The sequence below is a fragment of the Acyrthosiphon pisum genome, chromosome A2 (assembly GCF_005508785.2).
Source record: "Acyrthosiphon pisum isolate AL4f chromosome A2, pea_aphid_22Mar2018_4r6ur, whole genome shotgun sequence".
NCBI lineage: Eukaryota > Metazoa > Arthropoda > Insecta > Hemiptera > Aphididae > Acyrthosiphon > Acyrthosiphon pisum.
In genome coordinates this window covers 109,560,650-109,576,610 of record NC_042495.1, presented here as the reverse complement: position 1 = coordinate 109,576,610, position 15,961 = coordinate 109,560,650, and the positions used below count along the sequence as shown (strand labels likewise).

The window sequence follows — 15,961 nt, the reverse complement described above, 5'->3', positions numbered from 1 at the left end:
TTTAGCCATATATAGACGTATATAGCGTGTTATTATGTACCTACCTATATACTGTAGTCTGTACTCTGTAGGTACCTGGTACCTATATGAAATATGAATCCAGAGTCCTGATGTCCTATATAAATAAGTGACGCACTCATATGGACCCTGTTATAGAATTGGAAAAGTTATGACTTATAGGTATGAATGATATAAAACGAACGTTTAACATAATTGTATAGATTCTTTAATTAACAATTAATTACTTAACAATTGATCAATAAACGTCTATGAAGGTGGCGACATGAGCATATCGTTTTCATGTAGTTCTCTTGTTTTGAACCGAAGCAAATCATTGTCGATGTCAATTGATTGTAGATCCTTATCGAACGTCGCTGATGGTTGAAATGAAGTATAAGAGCATAGGCTATTCCAATCTGTCTGAGGAAGAAGGCTAGAAGAGTTTCCAAACATTGGATTATCTGAAAAAAAATGTAAAAGAAACAAATTGCTTTGAAATTTAGTTTACATACTGTATTTAGTACTTATACAAAATATACCTACAATAAACACTATAACGAATGTTTTTAAGAAATAATAAAATGTAATACTTTATACTTAGCCGCTTATGGTTTTATTATGATACATATATATCATAAGATAGGTATTTAAAAGTCAAAATAATAGTGCTTACAATACTTCAATAAATATTTTATTTAAATTAACCGATTTGAAATCATAGTTAATAACACTCTGGATTATGGTGAATGGGTACATAAACATTGAGGGGTATTGCTACTAAATACATACAACACCATTATTACGGATTGATAGTATAGGATTTAAGTGTCCAATGGAAATATAACAGTCGCCACGATATAACTTTACGAGCTAAAGCCTAAAATATACAAAGCCTACCTATTATATGTATTATATAGGATCGATTGAAATATTAATAATTATTATTAATTCTATTAATCCTGGATTGATTGACTTTAGGTTTTTGGCAGAGTGTAGACGTGAGGTTTATATGTATTGGTATTAGTATTTACAACTAACCTAACCTTATGTGTTCTACTTTTAAAATTTATTTATACTTATTTTTTCCCGTGTGTCTGACGTCTGTCATCACGTTTGGATCAAAAAGCGTGTTTCTATATTGAACCCCTGGGGTGGTTTCTATGATACCGAAATATATAATTTGTATAGTAGGAAATACCCAGTATAGGTACTTTTCTTCATAATACGTGAATAATAAACAACGTAAAACTAATTTTCGACAAAAGTGAAAACGATTAGATCAGATCAGCATTTTCTAAGTATATTTTTTCATTTTATATTGATATTTTTTTGTGTTTAAGCTTAAAACAAAGGTTGAATTCACTTTAAGCTAAATATATTTCAAGCATTATTATATGAACTTATTTACGCCATTTTAGGTTACGATCTGGTAAGCATTTTTAATTAATATGCTATGATTTTGATAAATATCGAATTAAAGAACATACTGAATAAAAATAATACAATCATAATATTATAAATGCAATATAATATTAAAACTATCAAACTCGAAACTACATAAGTAGGTATCCTAAGAAATGGATACTGATCCAACCGTACCCTTTGCCCAGAATCATTTTATATAGGCACAATACTGCAACGATTTTTAATTGAATTCAAATTGAACACATCTATTACAGTGATGTGGAAATAAAATTACCCATAGTTTAGCCATAGGCCATACGTTAGAACATGTCTCAGACGTCTGAAACTCTGAACCCGTCACAGCAAGATACACGGGCAACTGTATACGAAATACGAATACAATTATTTGTATTAGTACCTACCAATAAGTATGTGTAATTACTAATTAGGCACCTATCTACCAACCTATGTTATCGCTTTACTACCGATCAATGGCAAAATACAAAAATCGGGAAATTCAAATTAATGAATTCCTACGTAGGAAAATGATTACAATTTAAAAATAAATTGTTTTATTTTAATTACTATAGGTAAGTGCCTAACTGGTATTTGTTGAAATACATCAACAATTATACATAGTGTCTACCTAATATTATGGTGCAGTAATTCCATTTATGCTGCATTATGCAGAATATATACGTATCGTGCATATAATAATTTATATATATATAGGTACTCGAGCATAGGCATAATATATCTATAGGATATATATTATTAATATATTATATTATAGTTACTTATCAACTATGTTGGTAGTTGGTGTACTGTTATTATGGTTTTAAGACTTAATGACTAATTTCTAACCTGTTAGACAAGGGTTTATAATTGGTTCATTTTGGCTCTGGTGCTGGGAAACCAAGGTCTTTTCCTGCTTCCGCCATTTGGCTCTACGATTTTGAAACCATACCTATAGATTATTTAGACAACATTTGTTTTAAAAATAATACATCGAGCACGGACGGATATGCTAAATAGCATAAGTCTGGATTAAAGATCTATTGAGCCACGGAACACTAGACACTTAGTTTTAACTCTCAAACTTTAACCTTTCTGACTTCAAACATATTTTAAATAGTTCCTTATTTTTTTACGGTTGAATGAGCTTATGATTCTAAACTATTAAAACAAAATAATTAATAATATACTATCAAAATAATTATGTAATATTATATTATGTTTTATACACAATTATAAATTATTTAAACACAGATACTATAGTAGCTGCAACAACCAATACATTCTATTTTAGGCGTTAGACACTATAGGTAATATAAAATATTGATACCTATACTTCCCTCGAATATAGCTCAAAATCACCTGATATCAATAAATAATTTAAGCAATAATAATTGAATTATGTTAATGATGATATTATAATTATTGAATATAATTTAATAATTACATGGTATTACCACGTACTACATAGTACCATATTATGTGTCCGTGCCTCCCCCTCAGTGGCGTGGTGAACGGTAATTTCAGTGGCAATTGCCTCTGAGATTTTTCTTAAATTGAGGGATGGGTGGTAGCCGATGGGTCCCCTAGTAAATGTAATATGATAAACTCAATAGGTTGTCAATAATGATCTGAAATATAATTAGTTAAATAGTATCAAAAAGTAATAAATGATAAAAAGTATCAAGGGCGTCCGCCTTTTTCTGGGTCGATTATCATAATATTATTATTAATAATTTGAATGTAATAAAAAAACTTGAAAATTCCATTTCAATTCTATATAGCACACTAAATTATTTTTATTTTTAACATAAAAAAATATAAATTTGGTATAAATTATATTATACATTTTTAATTTTTAAAGGATTTTAAAAAAGTTGTACGGACAGAATTTATCATTTTGGATTTCTTTAATCTTTTTTTTTTTAACGAAATTCTTTATCACGCTATCTGTTGCAATTGAAACAATAAGCTTAAGTGATAATAGAACAAAAAACAGATAGAAGAGACTGAAGGAAGAGGCCTCTCATCGGAGGTACTTCAACATGAATTCTTTATTCTGAACTGAAAATTTACTTTTCTTTTTTTTATATATGTTTTAATGTTTAGATCATATATTTATTATAAAAATCATTTAAAAACATGTGCAAATTTCAAAATAAAATTTAAATTAAAAAAAACTTCAAAAGGCCACCAAATGCCACAAAAACTAACAATCTACATGTAATTCATAAATATTTTTACATTCCCTGCCCATATGAAAGAAAACTAGTCACGAAAATACTTTATCACTATTAATAGGATAGTGAGAAAAAAAATGTAAAAAGGGAAATATTTTGCCCTCCCCTTGACAAATTCCTGCGGACGCCCTTGTTAAGTATATTATATTAATACATTATTATGCATTAATACTTGGGATATACGTAACTTGCCTCTGGAAAATGTTTAGTTCGCCACGCCACTGCTCCCCCTTGCCATCCTTAATCCAGGACAGGTATTTGGTAGGTAATATGAAAAATATAGGTACTACCTGCACCCTAGCTTCAGTCAAGTCGATTCTCATTGCCAGTTCTTCGCGAAAAAATACATCAGGATAATGTGTTTTCTGAAACGAGTTTTCAAGTTCTTCCAGTTGGAAATTCGTGAACGTCGTTCTGAAAACATAAATTCAAATTTACATTCAACAGATACACAACGGGTCGACAACGGGGTGTAAATGTTAGTGTCGAGCAGTCAGCAAAAAGTGCATATAAAACGTCTTAACGTATGAAATAATTTTTTATTGCAACATAATCATTTTTGCAAGACTAGAATTATCCTTTTTAGAGCGGTTCTGATATGAATGCCTTATAAAATATAAATAAACAATACTAAATCGATGGACGATGACTATATTACTGTTTAGTACACACTAATATAATATTATAATACGAGCTATAGAATCCAATTTTCTTTATACAAACAGTTTTAGGTATAGTTGTCTTTGTTTTTATATAAGAATGTTATATGTATAAGAATGTTTGGAACTTTTTAGTTTTACCAGACACCTTGTTTTTTTTTTTTTTTGTTTTAACGTATGAAGTTAAGCATGCTTAAGAATATCGTTTGATGGTGAAGTCAGAATTTGGTATTCGGGCTTATTAGTTTTAAAATAATATGGTTAATTGAAATTTATAGTATTTTCATATAGGTACCTATACTCACAGTGGTGACTCACTTACTGCGATCGCTCGAAAAATTAAAATCACAAAAATACCCCGGTATGTTATGTAAAACGACCTTGGGTAGGTCTTGGACCTTTTAAAGCTATAGCTATTTGAAGTCCAAGACCTACCTGGACTTCAAATAGATATAGCTTTTAAACTATAAGTCCGACCGCCAAATAATTCTGACTTCACCATCGTTTTCAGCATCATGCTTACCTAACAGACGCGCAGCCAGGATTATGAGGGGTGCTTGATGGTTTTACTATTTTAGTTTGATATTTAAATACAACTTGGGTAGAGGATAATTGTGAACACATCGAATATGTTTTTAAATTAAACGGAGGAAGGTGTCTTAACACCCAAATCACCTCGCCTGGCTACATATGTGCATGCCTGATATAGTGATATATAATAAAACAAATAAAACTGCAAAACAAATGGCGTCTGGTACAAAAGAAATATACCTATACCGTATGTATTTATTCATATTTTTAAATAATTATCCTAAAATGTAAATTTAACATGATAATAGAAAAGCAGCTTATAGGCGGCACTCGACACTTAATTGGTTCTTAGTGGGGAGAGGGTAAAAACTAAAAATTAATCATAATTTACCGACCCATTTAAAATGATAAGTTTGCCCTCTCAATATTTTTTCTGGGGGGAAACTGCGCATTCACGACTCCCCCCTCCCAAATGTTACCTATGAAAAAGCTATTAAAATTCTAAAAAGAATAAAACTCAATTTGATGTTCCTGAAGAATAATTTCACGATTGTGGCTTGTATATAAAATTATAATAATAATATGCAGTAGGTATAAAAATGTACTAATCATTAAAGGCTAAGCTGCACTGATATAATATTTTATGGCCAAAAGACTTAACTTTTCACCGTACTTGAAAATTTCGAGATTAAATACAAAATATAAATTCTTGTTTATTATAAAAATTCGTTTTTTTCAAAACTAACCTAATAGGTACCTGCTGGCTACTTTAAAAATTGTATTAGGTTTTTTGCTTATAATATGTGTATATAGATATATTAGACAGGTATCTACGTCGTATTTTAAAATACTTTATTTCGAAATCCCGTGCTCATCCCTGGAGGTAGGGGGTAAAACTACCGTTACAAAACAAAAAAACATCCAAACGCAACCGTTACCTGTATCTCCGCTGTTTCCTCTTGACGTTGCTGTTGGAATTTTGGTCTGTGCTCAGAGATCCAGACGATTGATCGTTGTCGTCGCATCGATCCGAAGGACTGTCACAGCCGGTCACATCGCCGTAATCTGCACATATGACGACAGAACACATCAATTTATTTTATTGTTGTTATGTCATTTAACAACTATCGTCCGACGACCACCTACCGTAGTGCGGTCCAGCTCCCAAAAGACCGTCGAGCACCGTAGTGGTGTCACCGGAATCCGTCTCGGTGCAACGCAGATCTGAAATGTCCAAAATCGCCTTCTCTTCCATACCCCTAAACGCCACCACCTCATGTTTAATACAGTTTTTTACGTCTATAATTTACGATATATAGAAAAAATCAAGGTAAAATACATCCAGTGGGGCGTATACACGCGGTGCACCTCCCATTCCGGGAGAGTTGGGATATTGAAGTTAATTATTTAAATTTATACAAAATACTAAAATTCCAGAGTAGGTATGACTACCCAATATTATTTACTGAAAAGAAAAATCGTTGGTCTACGTTGGGGGGGGGGCTTTCCCCCTCGTGTGTACACCCCTGAATGTATCGGTTGTGAATTATTATTGTTATACTACTGACCTTATATGGTGATGGCAAATTTAATTATGTCACTGGAACCGTATTGGTGTTATTATTATAATTAAATGAGCGTAATTCGGTTAGGACGCTGTACAGTGTACGATATAATAATATATCATTTGTTCTGCGAACTAGGGCGCGTTATTATTACATTAAGAAAAAAAATACGTTTCACTGTCAGCCACGAAGAACGGCGTACAAGGTTTGAACTTTCGAGCTTCTACGGAAGCAGCAAAAGTGCGTTCCTGATTAGCGCCAATGGATTCGGTCGACTATATATTATTCTCTTACATAACGTATATCGATTTTGTTTTTTCTAATGTAACTGTAGAATGATATATTGAATGTCAACACATATATTATTATGTCGTGTACATATATATGCTTCTCAGAGTCTAATTTTGTCATCGCAATACCGATAGTAGTTATAGTCTTCGGGAACGTCGATTTAAATACAAATTCCATTTTATTTCGAGTGATCTGAATCATTGCTTCCTAGGAACAAAATTTGTTTTACGCGGAAATTTGTATTTGTCATTTATAAAAGGAGTTTTTTTATCTTCATATAAATGAAAATGAGCTGCTTCATATAAAAAAAAATTGAATACCTGTTTATTATAATATTATATACAAAATTATAATTACAATAGTATAATTTATTTCAAGTTTTAAATTCAAACAATCATCTAGGTACTTTGGTTACAAGTATTTTATTAGGAATATTGTGTTAAATCATATACACAGTAGGCATACACACATATCAACATTAAAATATCTGTTTAAACATTTTAAAAATAGTAATAGGCCAACTAATACAAAGCAGGTATGTTTAAAATGTAGACAAATTAATTTGTATATAATCAACACAGTAATTATAACTATATAGACACTGGGCAACTATACAAACACTTTCAGATAGTAAATCTGTGACATTAAATTTGAGTATTCTAAATCATAGCTTTCTAATAATAAAATTGGTTTTATGAGGTAACTTTTATTTGTCATTTTTAAAAGTAGTTTTTGCATATAGACTAGAATGAAAATGAGCTTCTAAAAAATTGAATACCAAAATGACTGTATATTATATATACAAAATTATAATTACAATAATATAATTTATTTAAAGTTTTAAATTTAAACAATAATCTATTTTGATATCAAGTTTTTTATAAGGAATTGTGCTAAATTATATACACACATATTATATCAACATTAAATGTGTTAAATCATTTTAAAAAGAGCGATATATCAACATATCCTAAGCTTGTTTAAAACGTTGACAAATTAATTTGTTTATCAGCTACACAATATTTATAACTATACAGAAATTGGGCAACAATACAAACACTTTATAATAGTAAATCAATGACATTAAATTAAATTATCTATTGTGTTAAATGGATTAGTAAGAAACATGAATCAGAGTTTACAAGAACAAACATAGTTTTAAAAAGTATTTAAAATATATACAATATAAAAACCGTTTTCAATACATTGAAAAAATAAGTAGGTAATTATGTATAATAATGAAACAATAATATGACTTAAAATGTATATATTCATTTAAAAAATATTAAGCCACATAACTGTAGCCATCAGATGAATTTGGAGTGCGTTCTAGATATCCTTTATCAATTAGTGTTTCGATAGATTTTTTTATAAGTGCAATCGATGGTGCAAATGTCTGTGATTGGGAAAGTATCTAAAACATAATAGATATTGTTAATAATTAAATATTAAAGTACACACTTTTATTTATTTTACTTACTTCATTCACAAGTTGATTATGTCTCAGTATCTTACGCGATTTCATTATACGAACAATAGCTGCCTGCAAGTATGTTTTACGATCATCTTCGACAGAATTAACAGTCTGTTCAACCTCTTGTGGAGTTTCTTTTTGGAGAGCTGATGTTATACGCAATTTTGTACGCTTATTAGTGTATGCCATGTTTAATGAAACATTCTAAAAATAATTAATAAACAGCGACGTAAATTATTAAGTTTATTAAAATGTATAGACAGTTTACTTACATCACCATCAATCAACAACAATTTACATTCAATTAAGCTATTGATGTGCTTTTGAAATTGATCACTGGTCAATTGAAGTATTTCATGAATTTCAGTGTAGTTTATTGTATCACGGTCTTCAAATAGTAACATGATAGACATTTGAAACGTCTGCATTGTCACTATATACACTTTTTGTAAATAATTCAATTTTAACTCGCCTATTGATGCAATAAATAGATACATTTTAATAAGTAATTAGGATATAATAATAGTTTAACAAAAATAACAATACCCTGGCAATGATGATGAAGCCATGTTAATTTCCGTCCATTAAATTTTTCTTTGTAGAAAGCTTCAAACTAATTACAATAAATCTGGTTGAGTTAAAGTTATGTTATCAATATATTATATATATTTTAAATATTTACATATTGTATACAAGGTATCAGTTGTTGAGGAATAACAAATGATGACACAATTGATGATCCCAAAGGCCAAGCTCCAGTTTGCAATACATACATAGAAAATGAGACATTCAACTTATCAGTGGGTTTAAGGAATTCACTATGGAATTTTGCATTTAGTCCTTCTGATACTCTGATATCAGTAAACATACGATGCAATTTATTTGTAAACTCGTAACCACAAGCTTGCTAAAAACAAAAATGATTATTAACATAATATAAATTTAACAACATTTGTTTAATTTACTTTCAATTTGTTGATCATTCCTTCTTCTCCGTCCATAGACTGGCTTTGTTGGTGTATTAACCGTTTTGCCAGATGCCTTTGATAGAACCTCTGGAATATATCTTTATCATCTACATACTTGAATATAGTTATAGACTGTAATAGTTTTTGATCAATTTCACCCTCACACATGCCTTTAGATGATTTTTTCAGTAAATTATCGCAGTATTTTGATAAATATTCTGGAGACTTTGATGGTTGATTTTTTACTTGTTTATAATTTATGATTACTGTAAATGCTTTATCAAGTGCACCACTGAAGCATAAATCATTGTTGAACACATCTACAACTATAGATTTGTATTTTTTATGTACCTTCAGTACTTCCTCAACAAAATGTACATATATCTATATAAAAAATTATATATGTAAATTGTAATTCAGACTTAAAAATTATTATTAAATAATAAATATATACTTGTTCTTGTCTTAAAGATTCAATAACTCGGATTCCGTGTTGTTTTATGTGTTCTCTGAAAATGTCAACTAATGAGGTCATTCCATCTTTAATTTCACGTAAAAGTAAATAAATATTGTGCATGTCATTTCGCCGCTCTTCCTTTATCATAGCTTCAGACTCTCCATGCAAAAAATTTAAATGATCAGCAACCATATGTTGACGACAACGTCCCCGCAGTTTGACATAGGTGCTAAATAAAATATAAACAATAATATCTTGTATCACTATGGTTTCAATATTGTGAAAAATTACCTGTCATGGAGATATTTTTTTGATCTAATTCCTTCTTCTTTCAATATTTGCAACACTTTAACCATGTAATCGGACACTGTACTTTCTTGTAACAATCTTGCAGCTTCGCGTTTAAAGTGTTCACTACTTTGCTCCAAAAAAGGTTGCTCAAAATAACTTTGATACAACTGAAAAAAAAATAAAATGTTTAAACATAGGTCCTTCATGAATGTATGAAGGTATTTTCTAGTCTTATGATAAATAAATATAAATACTTACTTCAAGTGGATATTTTTTCCTGAACTCCTGGACAACAACAAATGAGTTAATGACACCAGAAATGATATCCAAAGATATGGTCATTGATATGCCATGTCTTTGTTTGTCAAACTGATCTAATAATAACTCGAGCATACTGTCTTTCAGTGGTACTATCATATTGTGTTTCCACACATCAAGCCCCAGTTCTCCAACCTCCATCTGTTCAGTGGCATCTGGTGTAATGTTTCCATATAAAACTTCTGCTTCTGACAATTTATGCTTTTTAATATGTTGGTTATTAAGGTATCTAGAAATGTTTTTTTATAAATTATATATACTTTAATATGTTAATTTAGATAAGAAAATACATACTGGTAAAGTGAATGTAGGTATTTGACACCTTTACTATACTTCTGCCAATATATATAATAATTTTGTAACAGATTTGCAGTACCTCCGGTTTGTATAATAGTCAATAGTTCAAGTACATGGTTCTCTAAGAACAACTTTGTTGAGTCATAAAGTTGATCACCAAGAGGCTCTGGGAAGGCCACACACATAGAGTAAACATCATTGAAACGTTCGTTCCATGCATCCCTAGGAACTGTGTCTAATGTTATGACACCTCTTACAGTCTCTTGTAAACTGTTCCATTTTTCCGTAAAGTTTATTGGTTTAGGTTTTAATGACATATTTGTTGAATTTTTTTAATACAACTAGAGATAAAAATTAAATGAAAAATACAGATTAGTGGTATGAAAGTAATAAAGTAAGTCTCACAATTTCGTAAGAAATGTTAACTAAATTGAATATTTGTATCTATGAGTTTAAAAGGATTTTACTCACATAGTTACAACATAGGACTTAAATATAAAATAAGCCTTATTGCATAATAGAACATTACAAATATAAATGTTTCATAAATCAATTAGCATAGGTAATACAATTTTGGAAACCTATTATGAACATTTAACTATTTTTATTTTTATTCTTTTTACTCACGTAGGTTATAGGCGAGACTTAGCCCTCTTTAGATCTTCCAATGTCAACAAGGCAATTAAATTATAGAACAGTAAAAATACAGCTACCTAGCTAAAAGTAAGGAGTAAGAACTAAATAAATATTACTTAATAACTACAAACTAAAAAGGGGTGTATTAAGAAAACATCTCGGAAAACATCAAATAAATACCTATCATTGAATTTAAAAAGGCACATTTAATTGGTACATTGTACATAAAGGAAAATGTTAAGTTCATACGATTAGTGTACAACCATTTCCGACTTTGGTACTAAGGTGTTTGCGAGCCAATGTACAAGCCCATTTGGTATGTGCGAAACTAGTGTATTTTAAATTGAATACACTATAGATGATCACGAAAGGGCATTTTTTTTTTGTCCTGTGAGTAATTTAACTTTTGTCGTTGAATAATTTATTAGACAAGAATTTAATTAATTCTGAATATTTAAAAGTATAGGTAATTACATTTTGTAATTCAAATTCAGACAAGAATAAATTATACATTATTTTAGCAATTAATATATTTTGCATAGGTACCTAGGTAATGAAAAATATAAGTTTAAGTTGAATAAATAAGAATTCGTTAGGTATTAAAATAAACAAGTATTAGGTAATTTAAGTATTTAAATAGGTACCTATCTTATTAGTTTTAAATTGGACCAGATTCTTTTGTATGCACAAAATTGGACCAGTCCAGGTGCTTAAACTAACAGAAGGTTTAAGATTGTTTTGAGATCTAGCGCGCATAATAGACAGACAATAGTACCAAACATAATACCTATGCCATAAAAATGTGAAATATTGCAGATAAATATTTGTAGACTCTGATAATAATAATTGTAATCGTTAGCTGTACAACACGAGTAAACACGTATATAGGTATGGACGTACTTTTAGATCAGTACGTACCTAAGACGAACATTTTTTGAAAATCATTTCGGATAAAATTCCACCGCCGTGGAATGATCGTAATACCGAGGAGCTATCCGATTCGACGGATAACTGTTTTAACACCATATTTGTCAACATTAAGGTCAAACGACGAACAATAATAAAATTGCGTAATCGCTGTGCAGTCGATCGGGTCATAATACCATATTATTATGCGCGGGGACTCCTCCGAGATATTTACTAAAAACATCAGACAATATCACGATAATATCGCGTTTCCATACCTGGAGACGTCACTTGAATCCGCTATTCCATATCACTGGTGGCCGTCGTCACGGATGCTGTGAACACAATCGATCGATGGACTTGCAGAAGCAAACAAGTCACGACGAAACGGGGCGCCGACGAGAGTACGACTGACGACGAGCGACCGACACCGACGTATCGATCGCGATCGAAATGTAAAACTACCCAAAAGGACGAAATAAATCACGACCGTAGGATAGGTATTACAATAGTAGGCAGGCGGGTATTTCACAGATTCTATAATATATCAATAATCGCGAAATAATAATAAAGTTAATAAACACAATTTTATTTGTCGCACGGAACCCCTCGGCAGTGTGGCCAAAGTGATACGTAAACTCCGAACTCGCGAGCTCGAACGCCGCCGTCGAAAGTTCTAATTTTTCGTTGGAGGCAACACTAACGACAACTTTCATCTGACGGTTCGTCTCTCGGTCAATGTAATATTGGCAGTGTTCCGTGGGAAAAGGTTAATGGATATTATCGGTGAGAATTATTATTGGTAAATAATGGACAAAAACCGCGAGGGCGCCCCCCAGGATATTTATATATATCATAATATCGTTGAAACGCGCGACCAATATAATATTATTATTATTATTCATAATGTTATTCTTCTACAAGTTGATAATAAAACAAATAATGTTAGGTTATGGTACATGTTTGAATTTGTTATGTTTTTGTCACGGTTGTGGCTGCTGCTGATAATCTACAACCGTGGTTTTTGTTTTTGATTTTGAAGTGCTTTAAACACCGAATGTTTTCGGTGCAGTTAATGGTTATCACCTCACTCGCCTGACGTTAATGACACTTGTTTCGAAGATTAAACCGTAGTCGTTCGGCGCGGAGCGAGTCGAGTCTGTTCACATTTCATTTTCTAGCGCTTGACGACATGAACCGGCCGTGAACAGTGACAATGGCGGAAACGGAGGCAACGGAGCCGAGAACGGGTCCAGACGACAAAGAACTGGAAGAGATCATAAAGCTTACTTGGGGTGACCAGGCACGCCAAGACATATTCCAACGATGGACCCAAGGTGAGCCGTCGCAGTCGTTCGACAATGGATTACCTAAATGATCGTTGTTAGGCTTTAGTTTCAGTGACGACGAACCGACGGCGCTGGTGCAATTCGAAGGCGGACCTTGCGCTGTATTGGCACCGATGCAGGCATACATTCTCAAGTATATTGTCAACAATAAGTCTGCCAATGATGATTGGAAAAAAGTATGTTTTGAACTCTAACAAGTTTAGTGGTGCATTGTTGAATTTGAACTTCAAAATATTATATTCTATAGGCCGAAGTTGAAGAACAAAACCATCTTCTGTGTAAGGCCGCCTGTGATATCCTTTGCCAAGCAACAGAAGGCTGTGATATTTTGAAATTTGTACATATTGACGATACGGCTGTGTGCCTTGAACACAGTCGGTTTCATTCTATGCTTAAGTATGTATAGTTTATTTTCATTTATGTGGCTGGAAACTCGCTGATTTATTTTATTTACACTTTTCTAGAGTAGAACAAGTGAATAAGGATAGTATTGAAACTTTTTTTAATGACCATATTAGTTTTTTGCGTAACACATTCGGAGTTTTGTTATTTTTGTATACAGTCATGCGCTCTAAGGTAAATTAATTATATTTAAATATATCTTCTTTTAAAAATCGACTAATAGAATTATTCTTGTAGGGTTTAGTTAAATTAAAAGAAGAAATAATGGATTTAGATGTGGCATTGATTGATAAAGAATTTGGCTATGGTAGCCAAAGCTTAATCAATATGATGATTACAGGACAAGCCGTTTCTAACGTATTCAATAACGATCAAGTAGTAGCTGGGCTTAGTAAGTCTTGAAAATTAAAAATTGAATAATAAGTACATTTGAATATTTAATATATAAATAATTACGTGTTTGTCCTAGAATTGCAAGGTATTGAAAAGCAAAGTGAAGTTGGATTTCTGACCTTATTAGAACATTTAAGGTACCTTCAAGTTGGAACTTATTTAAAAAATCCATGTAACCCAATCTGGGTGTTGGGCAGCGATACACATCTTACTGGTACTGGAGACAATTTTTATAAATTTTTTTTTACCTTATTTTAATGTGTTTCACCATTCCAGTGCTGTTTTCATTTGATCAAAACTTGGTGAGCAAAGAAACACAAGCTGATATTGCTAGACGGACATTTAAGTTGTTTGATCAAGATGGCAATAATTTCATTAGTACTCAACATCTAAAGCCATTATTGGAAAAATTAGACCTTGTGTCTGATGATGAATAGTATGCAAATTATTTAATTGCAGTATAGATTATGAAATGTGATACGATTGATTTTTCAGTGTAAATCTGATGTCCACGAAATTGGATTCCGAAGGGCTTGGTATCATATTAATGCCATCGTTTATGGAAGAATTTTTTTCCGAACAAGAAACCAGAACTCCAGATGTTTTTGTGTTATTTCATTACAACGGACAACCGAGATCCAATTCTAATTCAAAGGTGACATATTTAGAAGGTAATGCTATAATCCAGGAATCTGATGTTATATGCATATCTGAGGATAACAACTTGCAATCTTGTTTACAATCTAAGTGGTCATCCATTGAAATACAATGGAAAGGAAATGTAACACCTTCAATTAATTAAATGTAAATGTCGGATAAAAATAAATTTACTAAATGTTTGGGTTATTTTATTAAAAAAATCTCATGAGCCTATTACTAAACCTTAAGAATTGTAACATAACTTTGACTAAAATAGTAAAATTGTAATACTAAAAACTTTTCCCTTGATATTATACTGATTTTTTTCAAAATTATATTATTTTGCTAAGATTTTCATTACATTGTTGGACATTATACATTTTTCAAATCATTGAACGTATACACAAAACAATACATTATAGTTTGTATAACAGTAACCAAGTATCTCATGTTTATAAATATTATTACTATGTACATATTAAAAAAAAATACATATTTTATGATTTAATTAAGTTTTATTAATTATATAACATTTATAAAAAAAAAAAAAACATCTAAAATTGACCAAATAAGGTATAACATAATATTATTATAGCAATTTAATAGTTTTATATTATATAATTAATGATTGTATAAAACTATAAACAGATGAATAAATAAATATTTTCATATTTTCTTTTGAATACACACAAATATATAATGCATTACAAGCTTCTAATATTTTAGATCACTGTTGGGCGACAAGCCACTGAACACTGAGCTCATTTAATCGTGAATAAAAATAGTTTAACATACAAAATGTTCCATTGGGTTTTTAATTTGCGTACGTAGGTACAATATCAGGATATCCGAAGACGTACATTTTCTATTACCTCGTTGATTGCCGTGCGTTATTTGTCCGTGGTTTTCTTTATAAAATTGATATTTCTTATAATAGTGCTCTATATAAAAATTAATAAGAAGCATGCATGCTATACATGGCGCTATACCCATATAAAACAAAACCAAATCATAACAATGCACTAGGAACGAAATTACTTTTATTTCAATTATACTACTGTGATAATAATATTTATATAATTATTTATTTATTTATGTATGAACGGGCTAAGAGCCCAATAGTACA

General features: G+C 30.8%; 3 protein-coding genes across 10 annotated transcripts; 1 reads left to right on the top strand and 2 right to left on the bottom strand.

Moving 5' to 3' along the window:
• Positions 1-203: 203 nt before the first annotated feature.
• Positions 204-6,899, bottom strand: LOC100572077 (paired mesoderm homeobox protein 2-like). Of its 3 annotated transcripts, XM_003246327.4 has the most exons (6): positions 6,418-6,899; positions 5,996-6,108; positions 5,788-5,914; positions 3,950-4,073; positions 2,269-2,371; positions 204-461 (listed from the first exon to the last, which is right to left on the bottom strand). In XM_003246327.4, exons 2-6 carry the CDS (start codon positions 6,102-6,104, stop codon positions 268-270), a joined length of 657 nt encoding a protein of 218 aa, XP_003246375.1. In that variant the 5' UTR covers positions 6,105-6,108; positions 6,418-6,899; the 3' UTR covers positions 204-267. The 3 variants fall into 3 exon arrangements, with proteins under 3 accessions (XP_003246375.1, XP_003246376.1, XP_016662170.1); XM_003246328.4 differs by lacking the exon at positions 6,418-6,899 and having other exon boundaries at positions 5,996-6,400; XM_016806681.2 differs by lacking the exons at positions 2,269-2,371; positions 6,418-6,899 and having other exon boundaries at positions 5,996-6,404.
• Positions 6,900-7,052: 153 nt separating this feature from the next.
• Positions 7,053-12,572, bottom strand: LOC100164876 (cullin-2). Of its 4 annotated transcripts, none has more exons than XM_016806679.2 (12): positions 12,331-12,469; positions 11,138-11,227; positions 10,508-10,851; positions 10,154-10,442; positions 9,896-10,062; positions 9,602-9,833; positions 9,145-9,531; positions 8,862-9,086; positions 8,726-8,792; positions 8,452-8,651; positions 8,186-8,383; positions 7,053-8,119 (listed from the first exon to the last, which is right to left on the bottom strand). In XM_016806679.2, exons 3-12 carry the CDS (start codon positions 10,825-10,827, stop codon positions 7,991-7,993), a joined length of 2,214 nt encoding a protein of 737 aa, XP_016662168.1. In that variant the 5' UTR covers positions 10,828-10,851; positions 11,138-11,227; positions 12,331-12,469; the 3' UTR covers positions 7,053-7,990. The 4 variants fall into 4 exon arrangements, with proteins under 4 accessions (XP_016662168.1, XP_016662169.1, XP_001946605.1 ...); XM_016806680.2 differs by having other exon boundaries at positions 11,138-11,223; positions 12,331-12,457; XM_001946570.5 differs by lacking the exon at positions 11,138-11,227 and having other exon boundaries at positions 12,331-12,572.
• On the top strand, positions 12,414-15,343 carry LOC100166885 (ubiquitin carboxyl-terminal hydrolase MINDY-3). 3 transcript variants are annotated; one of them, XM_029489507.1, is made up of 9 exons: positions 12,414-12,552; positions 13,234-13,389; positions 13,441-13,577; positions 13,649-13,797; positions 13,866-13,977; positions 14,041-14,194; positions 14,273-14,410; positions 14,473-14,632; positions 14,692-15,343. In XM_029489507.1, exons 2-9 carry the CDS (start codon positions 13,269-13,271, stop codon positions 14,996-14,998), a joined length of 1,278 nt encoding a protein of 425 aa, XP_029345367.1. In that variant the 5' UTR covers positions 12,414-12,552; positions 13,234-13,268; the 3' UTR covers positions 14,999-15,343. The 3 variants fall into 3 exon arrangements, with proteins under 3 accessions (XP_029345367.1, XP_008185837.1, XP_008185838.1); XM_008187615.3 differs by lacking the exon at positions 12,414-12,552 and adding an exon at positions 12,697-12,838 and having other exon boundaries at positions 13,095-13,389; XM_008187616.3 differs by lacking the exon at positions 12,414-12,552 and adding an exon at positions 12,719-12,838.
• Positions 15,344-15,961: the final 618 nt, after the last annotated feature.

Coding starts and splice junctions, on each gene's coding strand:
- LOC100572077 (XM_003246327.4), bottom strand. CDS start 6,104: ATGGAAGAGAAGGCGATTTTGGACATTTCAGATCTGCGTTGCACCGAG. Junction 5,915..5,995: donor GGGAGCTGGACCGCACTACG/GTAGGTGGTCGT, acceptor TCATATGTGCAG/ATTACGGCGATGTGACCGGC. Junction 4,074..5,787: donor AGGAAACAGCGGAGATACAG/GTAACGGTTGCG, acceptor TTATGTTTTCAG/AACGACGTTCACGAATTTCC.
- LOC100166885 (XM_029489507.1), top strand. CDS start 13,269: ATGGCGGAAACGGAGGCAACGGAGCCGAGAACGGGTCCAGACGACAAA. Junction 13,978..14,040: donor ATACAGTCATGCGCTCTAAG/GTAAATTAATTA, acceptor TTATTCTTGTAG/GGTTTAGTTAAATTAAAAGA. Junction 14,411..14,472: donor CAGCGATACACATCTTACTG/GTACTGGAGACA, acceptor TCACCATTCCAG/TGCTGTTTTCATTTGATCAA.
- LOC100164876 (XM_001946570.5), bottom strand. CDS start 10,827: ATGTCATTAAAACCTAAACCAATAAACTTTACGGAAAAATGGAACAGT. Junction 8,793..8,861: donor TGATACCTTGTATACAATAT/GTAAATATTTAA, acceptor TATTGTAATTAG/TTTGAAGCTTTCTACAAAGA. Junction 8,652..8,725: donor GCTTCATCATCATTGCCAGG/GTATTGTTATTT, acceptor TTGCATCAATAG/GCGAGTTAAAATTGAATTAT.